Below are 9,336 nucleotides of genomic sequence, written 5' to 3'. Positions count from 1 at the left end.
ATCTGTTAGGATCCCCGTTAGCTGTAGTAGAGAACAGCTTATCTTCTTGGGGTCCACAGACCTTCCAGTCCAGCCAAAAATGTGTGTTTTTTTTTTTTTTTTTTTTTTTTTAAATAAAAGCCCACATATCAAAGGTGTTTGATAAATGTTGGTTAAATGTTCGGGTTTACACAGTTCCAGCTCTTTAGTTTATGATTTCCGCCGTGGCGAGTGATCCTGCAGCCCGTGTGGTTTGCTGTGACGCTGGAGGGTTGGTCCATGGAGAATAATGAAACGTCCCAGTCGCTCTGATGGGAGTGGGCGAGCCGGGATAGGCTGGGAGTTTGGTCGGGAGCAGTCAGCGGGACAGGGCAAGGAAAAGGGGGAAAAAACGAAGAACCTGACCGACCACTAACTTCTGCCTTCTGAGCAAACTGAATGTTGCACAGGAAATTTGACGTAGACAAGCTTTCCGGAGAAATAGCAGTTGTTGCATTCAGGGGTCACGAATAGGAACGGATGACAAAAGAAGCGTCGCCGTGCAAACTTTCTCAACCGGGTTTGAGAGCTCGTTAAACCCAACCGGGGATTCTAGTTTTTTTTTTTTTTCTATTTCAACGGAGGCGCAAATACGAGGACATCATGCCACGGCGTACCGTGCAAGAAGTAACAGTGCAAGATGTCCAGAAGAGGAGAAATCCGAACAAACACTACGTAAGTGTCATTTATTTATCACAACAGCAACGCTTTGCTGCTTTAGCGAGCGAGCAACAGATCGAGGTTATGTTGCAGTTTGTCTCCCTTTCCTTGTCGGGCAAAGTAATAACAAAGAGAGTGTCAAATTACAAGTCAGCCGAAAAAGGACAGTTAGACAAATCTGACTCCTAACACGGGGTCACGGGGTTTTTTTTTATGGAGGCTATGAGCACGACAACCAATTCGTAAACTGATTTGTTACATGTTAACAAACCAATACAGACACTTAAGATAATAAATGAAAACTTTAGTTTGGCTGCCTCAAAGAGTTAGGCTACACTTGGGTTTGAGTAGTGCCATGGCCTATAGCTTTTTGTTTGAGTCAAAGATTTAACAACAAACTTTTGTCTTGTAGGCTTCTTCTCAGGTGGAGTTACAGTTGCCTATTGTTGTTTTTGGGTACCTGAAGGAGCGCTCATATGGTTGTCTCACGTGACCCCCCCCCCCCCCCTCTCACACACACACACACACACACACACACACACACACACACACACACACCTTTAAGTGACTATTAGCAATTCAGTAGCCTATCACATTTTTAGACTAAAGCCTACATGTAAACACATAGTAGGCCTAATACCAGCCAACTTGAGCTCCATAGCTTTGTTATGGCTGAAGTCGCAAATTTACTGACAGGAAAACCCAAAATAGGCAACCAGGAAGTAATAAGTGAGGTCATCATAGTTTACACAGGGCAACGTGGAGGGCCTACATTTATGGTTTTATGGCTGAGGTTAATCAGTGTACAGTACAGTTGCACAGTTTTTTTTTTTTAAATAATGACAGTTTTTTTTTTTTTTTTTAAGAAAAATTGCTAAATGTTTTTGGTAACCAGCTACCATGTATGCCCAATATCTCTTTTTCTCCAGTGTTGAGTTGCTGGAGGACACATGAAGTGATGACATCCTGATATCTTTGAGCGGTGTCAGCTGATAAGGATGTGGTTATCTCATTAACAGGATCTATCTGTAGCCACACAGTCTGTGCCACTTAAGCGGTTCTTTTCCAATCGCATCAGTGTGTCTGGGGAAAGAAACACATTTCAGTGTAGACCTCCCCCCCCCTCCCCCCTTTTAACTGTTATTTCCCACTTGCTCTGCACATCTTGTGTGGGAGACATAAATGTCAGGAAGACAAAAACCCATTGTCTGCTTCTCTGCAATTCACAGTACGACGGAGCTTTCATCATTCTTGTCTGAAAGTAAAATAGTGTGGGACAATACACGTGGGTGAATTTCTCTGAAAAAGTGCTCATAGTCAGTCTAAAGTCACACATATGACATCATATGATCTAGACTAGAGAGCCAACAGTACAAGCAAATGCCAATGCCTTAGCAGGTGTTCGTGTTAGTTCCGTGTACATGGTGTGTGTGTGTACTCGTGCATATATTAGATGCACCCCTCTATGTGTGAAAATGATGCCTAGGGTTAAGGGACCAACAGACCATGCACGACTGTGGGTGTTAACGGTCAAGGACACAGAGTCCTCGAGGTCCTGTGTCTTCTCCATCTGTCGGTTTGTGCTCCGGTGTAGCCTGTGTTGTTTTGGGCCTCTGCTACTAACTCTTCCACATTCAGGCCTGATGCCGTATATGTTCCAAAACCCTGACACTGCGGTCTACAAAATTCATCTTAAAACTCTAATCTATAGTCAAGAAGCAACTAAATATAGAGCTTCTTGTTGCCAGTGGCAGCGTTTTATTGGCTGGAAAAGCTTTTAAAGTAATGTCTTTGTATTCCTCAGAGCTATTTCTTTTAGCCTCATTTGTCATTGCAGGCGTGGTACTTGTTGTTTATGAAGCCTATTTGTCTTAATTTTCTCAACCTAAGGCTAAAATACTCATCATAAATAGTTGTGTTTGCCACAAAAAAGAATACCCTGGCTTGTTTTCTCACGTCAATGTATATACGACCCACACTCAAATTTTGGAATATTTGCTGTTTTTTATTTTTTTATTTTTTTTATGACAAGGCTCCCTGGCCAGTTTACTGCTCATGTAGTTGGCCAATGCAGGCTGTATCTGACTCCAGTGCCTTGAAAGAAATAGGGGAAAAGGCCTGGGAGTGGGGCCAGCAGCATTCAGCCAGACACAGCAGGCCACCGGGGAGTTTCCAATCACCTCCTCCTTGCCTCTCTCCTCGTCTTCGTCTTGTGTGAAGAAAGTAAAGGGCTTGACCTGTTTTCTGCATCCATTAGACCTGATGCTTTTGTTTAGACATTTAACGTTTACTGTCATTAAAACAAGACAGAAGAAACTGTGCAGATGCACGTCTAATAGCAGTGCATCTTTACTTTGTGCAAACAACGGTAACAACAGTGTCTCTATATTCACATCGTGTCAAGCCACTCTAAACAGCTTGCTCTATTTGAGGCTTTGCAGGATGCAGATGCATTGGAATATGAAATTACTGGATATCTCTATCACATTAATGTCAAGATATGATGGGACTGAGTGCTGCTATGGTTTTTTCTACCCTCTATGTAGGAGTCACTGCAAATTTGATAGCGTAATGAGTCAGGAGCGATGCCTGCTGGTTTTATTTGATGTTAAAAACAATTTGTATGTTTGTTAAATGTTGTCTTACTGTCCCTTCTGTTTTCCAGGTTTACATTATCAAAGTGTCCTGGAGCGATGGCAGTACGGAAATCATTTACAGACGCTACAGCAAGTTCTTTGACCTGCAGGTGAGTGAGCATGCGAGTATGTGTGTTAGTGTGTCTGTTGGTACTGTAATGTCTTTTCATGTTGTAGTTGTGTGGGCGGTTGCATGTTTTATTAGGCAAGGTGTGTTACAAAGTTCTCACTTTTCCCCCACTAGTGAATAGGTCAGGAACTGACTCCACACAGCACGGTCCATCTGTAGGCCTAGTGCTTGTAGCCAATCTCTCCATGCGCCACCCTTATGACACTGGTAATTATATTGAGCGAGAGGAGTCGGAAAATGTCCCGATGAGGTTAATACAGAACAGTGATGAATTCAACTACCGCACTGATGACCACAGAAATGTCTGAATCATCCTTGAGCGTCACACTGGCAGTCTGTGTTGCACAAGGAGGGATTCTCATTAGTATGTTTCCTTTCCTCTTTTTAAAGGTAATGGATACGGGGCCCTGGCCACGTCTGAGCTCAGAGAGCATGGACTCCAGGAAACGCCGGAAAAGGCAAACGCTTTTAATGAGCACACAGTCGATTTAAGCAGAGCATACCGTCAACCCTAATTGGATTAAATTCCTTTTAATTGATTAGGATGGTCAAAGCATGAGCAGTGAAAGAAAGAATCACAATGCTCCGGGGAGGTTTATTTGAGGCTGCAAATGTAATGTTAACCAGAAGAGTGTAAACTAATACATCTCTAATTTCATTCATTTGACTAAAGCCTACAAAAGCTGCTAACAGTGTAACTTGTTAATCAGCTTATATCACATTCTTGATTGTTTTTTAATCGTAAGAGCTTGGATTTTGAGGCTTTGCCAAAATTGAAGTATAGCTATGAACATATATTTTTTTAATGAAATTAACATAAATCATATTGAGTAAGACAGGCCCGGTTCTAGACTGCTTTAAATGGGGGGGGGGGGGGGGGGGGCAGTAAGAGATGTTGGTTGGTCACCAACGAAAAATGTATGTGACTGTTATTTATGACTGTAAACTACAATGTGGACTGTTTTATGTTTTTATCTAAAGCTAAAGTAAAACAACAAGCTACGCTAACATTGCTACAATAGGCTGTGTACAGTTAAGTGACAGGCTCAACTGATCAGAAAACTGACAACCTCTCTCCGTATTTTATATGGCCAAACCAACCAATCAGATATTAGAAAGACATCTTATTTTTGAAACTTGAAAGGAGGATATTTAGCTTCATGGGGGAGGCTGAGCATTTGGGGCGGCATTGCCACTGCTCATGCTTAGAACCGGCCTTAGACCTGTTTCCTGCTCTGTGGTAGAAACATTTCTGGTGTTATTAAATTGGCCTGTGCAAATAATCCCTACAATGTTTGCTTCCAGATATTAATTTGAAACACTGTCATTGAGATCAAAACTTGCTGTGCCACAGTCTTCCAACAGAAAGTTAACGTTTTGAAACTTTGGAAGGCATGTCATCTAACTTGATTTTTACCAGAATGATATGCTAACTCTTTAAAACATCCACAGATGGCACAGTCTACTATCACTGATCATTTTCAACAACATCATGCAAGGCTAAATTTATCCATACTTTGCTGTCTTATTACCAGATCAAAGCACTACTTGCATCACTGGCTGAAACACTTAGATTACCAGATCAATGGCATTGAGTAACACAAGCTTATAAGAGATATTTTCAGCGTTGGCATTCCCCGCTGCCATTCAGCTGCTTCCTGCTGTGTCGAAAGCCTGTGGGTGGGCTCTTACTGGTAAGCGAGATGTAGATAAACCCAGCTGGAGAGAATGTATGCCACTCTCTTATCTACTGTTAGCATTGGAATAGTATAAGCCACCTTAAGGCGGTGGTATTTCTTACAGAAAAGTGGCAAGTTGAAATGTTCAAAATCTCATCAGCTTTACATTGATAACGGGATTACAAGTGTTTTTCAGCGTTCTTCTGGGATTAATTTGAAGTTTTTGGGTTTTTTTTAAGACAGGTTGTTTTATCATTTTCACCCGTTACACTGCAGACTATGAATATGACAAAATGCAGTCTGACATCACCAGGTGTCATCCAAGGTGCCCTGCAAGGATAGTGACGTAGAGCCGAGTCATTCTGCTACTGTCATGACTGTTTCTTAATTTCCTGTCATCCCCTTGTGCTCTATCGCTCATTGATTTCTCTCTACCGCCCTGCTTTGGTCATCCATTCTCTGTGGTTTGATGCGGATGGCTCGTCCTGTGATTCAGAAGTGGTGTTTATGAACAAAGAAGCAACCGCGCTGTAACGCAATTTGGCATGAGCCAGACAGGAAGAGTTATTCATCACATCCCGTTAACACAGCTGGCCTCAGCAGTGGATGCCTTAGTATACCAAGGCTACATGTGCTTATTGTTTTATTGTTGACCACAGACGGTGTTCATTCTCTCAGTCTGACTTCTACATTGTAATATGTACCAGTCACGCGTCAGTTATAAAATCTGGACCAAGTATTATAGCTTACAAAAATGATCCAGACTATTAACCAGAAAAAGAAAGCACGACCGCATCACTCCCATTTTAGCGTCTTTATACTGGATCCCTGAATGTTATAGAATTGATTAAAATATTTTACTGACTAATTTCAAAGCTCTCCATGGCCTTTTTCCCAGTAACATCTCAGATCTGTTAGTGCTTTACAAGTCAACATGTACATGGAGATCCTTGGGCAGGGGTCCGCTGTATGTTTATAATCACCAAGTTGTAAAAGGGGGTAAATAATGATCAGAAAGACGATAGAATTAACAACACGATTCTTATTCCGCTTTGCAGCAAGGCTGTGTTCTCCCTCTCTGCCAATGTCTAGCAATTCTGAGGGCATTCTCTGCCTAAGACTTCTAAGTGCCAGATGTTCTTCTCACCAAAGATATTTTTGCTACTTCTCACCCACCTTTTTCCTGTAACACCCACGCTAGAGTTTCTAAGTGGATGCTGCCAATAAGTAGCATCAGTTAGTTTAGCATCTTTTCTTGTCTGCATGGTGGTGAGGACTCAATGGCATTACAAAACGTTATGCTATTGTGCTTAGCTCCTTTCGAGCTGTTGAATACAGAAATAATTGATTGAGCAAACAGCATTTGAACATCAAAGCTGTGGAGTTTTTTTTCCCCCTCTCGGACAGAACTAGGGATCTTTTTTTTTCTTCTTTTGCCATGGGGTCATCCTTGTGGTGAAATTTTATTTCCATGTCACACAGAAAAAGTTTCCATGCTGCACACGTGTCAACTGAACTTCACAAGCTCAGTTTTCCAGCTTTCTCAGCTGCTTTGGATGTAGGACACACTTTAGCTCGAAAGCTGAAAGGAAAATCCAAGAAGTCTCTTTGTGCTTATTCAGAGTTGCACAGCTGTCACATATTTTCCAGCTGCAGTAATCAAGTAACAAAAGTTTTTTGAGGGGAGTAGGGGGGGGGAGGGGCTGCCATTTTTTCAAAAGCAGTAGAGCACTAATTTTTTTTTGCAGTTACATGGGCCATTTCAAGGTGAAATCTACTGTATGTATCCTTCGGCAATCCATGTAGTTTCTGATCCAAGTACCCAAAATGTGTTTTAACTTCAGATATGGAAATGGAATGAAGTTAGCTCACCATACCACAATTCTTGTTACAGAACTCTGGATGATGCCAACTGGCTATGTGAAAGGAAACAATGATGATCCAAATGAATTAATTGTACGGGTGTCAAGTAAATCAAAGTGGATAAAACTCAATTGATATTGATACAAGTCATCCAATTGAAATTATACATTAACATAGCATTGTTGTTTACGTTCCCTTACTGTTCACTGTTGTTGAGCAGTCTAGCAGTTAAGATTGGTCGTCATGTCTTGCGGTGGTTGTCCAATGACTAGCTTTGAAATGTTTTGGGGAAAATGGCCTGTTGTGGTTGGCTGCTTGAGAGACAGTACGCAATAAATAACCCACTTGCTGTTCCCACCACATGCACATCTCCACTTTAAGTAGCAATAAGTCTGATCCAGCCTAGAGAGTGTACCACGGTCAGCGAGATTATGCAGCTGTGCTTTCGATCTTGTGATAGAAGTGTGCCTTCTGGCCAATATTAGCTCAGAGATACAACTTAACAACATACTAATAACATACTTTTTTGAAAGTTTCTGGCAGTATGGTAGAGTAATGAAGTAGTATAATAGCAAATTATTAGTTTACTGTTTTCTAAATGCTGAATTCAGCACTTGGTATGCCAACTATAGGCAGCTAGTATTATTTATAGTTTAACACTCAGAACATGAAATACTGAAGATAAATTGATGTCCCTTACACAATGATCTGTCTGTTCATCCGTTAATGTTCCATGCTTATCCCATGGTTGATCATATAGCAGAGCAGGAGTCCACATCAGCTCACAATGGGCTTCCCTCCTTCCATGTCTCTGAAAATAAGGAAAACACTCAGTTGTAGAAAATGATTGCCTGTTGAGAAGTTTGAAATGATTTCTTTGCCGTAAATTATCCCGAATATGAGCCTCAATCAAGGTTAACCAACATTTTAATTCCAAGCTACTGCATTTTAGAATAAGCTCTTTTCACTATGCAGCATTAAACCATTAACATTTTCTTTTGAAATGGTTTGCTCTCAAAATGTTTAATAAGTTGACCAACAAGTCAACAATCTATTGTGTGGTTGTCTGCAAAGAGTTAAGATCATCTCAGAGATGAAGGTTTAGTGGACTGAGAGAGAAGGTCCTCAAAGATAGACTTGTTGCAAATAGAGCAGCCATTGTTCTCGCTCTTACACTCTCTTTCAAGAGAGTCTGGTGCGTCTCAGAAAATCCTTATTGGGCCTTTATTTGAAAGGCTGATAATGTGGTTACAGCGGAAATGGCTTAGACAAATTAAAACCCCTTGGAAGATTACGTTGGTCTCTGAATCAGCAAGGATTTGTCAAATGAAATAACAGTGTTTAAAAACGTAAGAGCATTATTGGCCATATTAACAGACTGGTAATTGGACAATGGGAAGGTTTGTTTTTTCCTTCTTACATCCTCACAAGGTCTACATGAAGTCAATCAATAACAGAAAGGTTTTAACAGTTTTCGAACCGATTTAGGAGACTTTGCTAACTTTTAAACTGTTCAAACTGTATTGATTCATTCTAAAACAGTTTAGCTTATTGAAGCCAGTTTATATCATGTTATAAGAGACTGCTGAATGAACATCACTAGTTTGTGACACAATTATGCAAAATGTGAGAAAGATGTTTTTGATATTTGATCAGTAATGTGCACAAAAAAATCAACATATTTTTGTCGTTATACACCCCATAGTTCTAATACAGCAGCCATTTCAATCTTACTTCAATAAACTCGACCAATATAATTAACAACACCATACGTCAGAGGTCGTGTGAAGCTTGGCTTGTGCTCCTCTCTGTCGTGCATGAATTTTTGATGCTGGGTTTGTGATGTATCTGGTACTTTGAAGAGACATCCTCACTCTCTCCAGATGCTGTTTCTTGTTTGAGTGGCTCTGATTACAGAGTAGATACAAGGTTCAGAGTAGACACAGAGACTGGGTGTGTCTGCACTCACACTCAGACACATGGGAACAATTACAGTGTGTGGGGTATTGGCTCTTCTGTTTATCTCTCTTCTCACTGTAGGTGAGTGTCTCTGGTCGGCTGTCGCTCTTAAGTTGGTACTCTGTCAATGACGAAGCAGGTCACTCTTTAGTGGCTTTAAGTTCTCTTTGTGGTCCTTTTTTTGAATTCCTTTGTGTCCTTTTAGAAACATCTAGACTTAAGACTAAAGTGAACTCACTCACCTCTTCTCAGGTCTAAGTAAATAACAAGGGTTCATGGCTTTCCTTTCCTCCCCCATTCTTTTCTTTGTCTTGTTTACAAGGGACGCTACGGCTGCATTCAGAGCAAATGAGAACTCTATCTAGCTTTATATTCAATTTTAAGTCCTAAA

At 40.9% G+C, this 9,336-nt stretch overlaps 1 protein-coding gene across 4 annotated transcripts in view; it reads left to right on the top strand.

Moving 5' to 3' along the window:
- The first annotated feature begins 269 nt into the window (after positions 1-269).
- Positions 270-9,336, top strand: part of sh3pxd2b (SH3 and PX domains 2B) — a 39,595-nt gene continuing 30,528 nt past the window's right edge. Inside the window, exons 1-2 of one of the 4 annotated variants that reach the window (XM_061055141.1) lie at positions 270-693; positions 3,344-3,424. In XM_061055141.1, the coding sequence (XP_060911124.1) occupies positions 622-693; positions 3,344-3,424 (153 nt within the window). In that variant the 5' untranslated portion in view covers positions 270-621. The remainder of the gene's footprint in view (positions 694-3,343; positions 3,425-9,336) is intronic. The other 3 variants (XM_061055142.1, XM_061055143.1, XM_061055144.1) reach the window with 3 other exon arrangements.

The sequence above is a fragment of the Labrus mixtus genome, chromosome 14 (assembly GCF_963584025.1).
Source record: "Labrus mixtus chromosome 14, fLabMix1.1, whole genome shotgun sequence".
Classification (NCBI taxonomy): domain Eukaryota; kingdom Metazoa; phylum Chordata; class Actinopteri; order Labriformes; family Labridae; genus Labrus; species Labrus mixtus.
The sequence above is the reverse complement of the archived record's forward strand: the minus strand, read 5'-3'. Positions and strand labels throughout refer to the sequence as shown.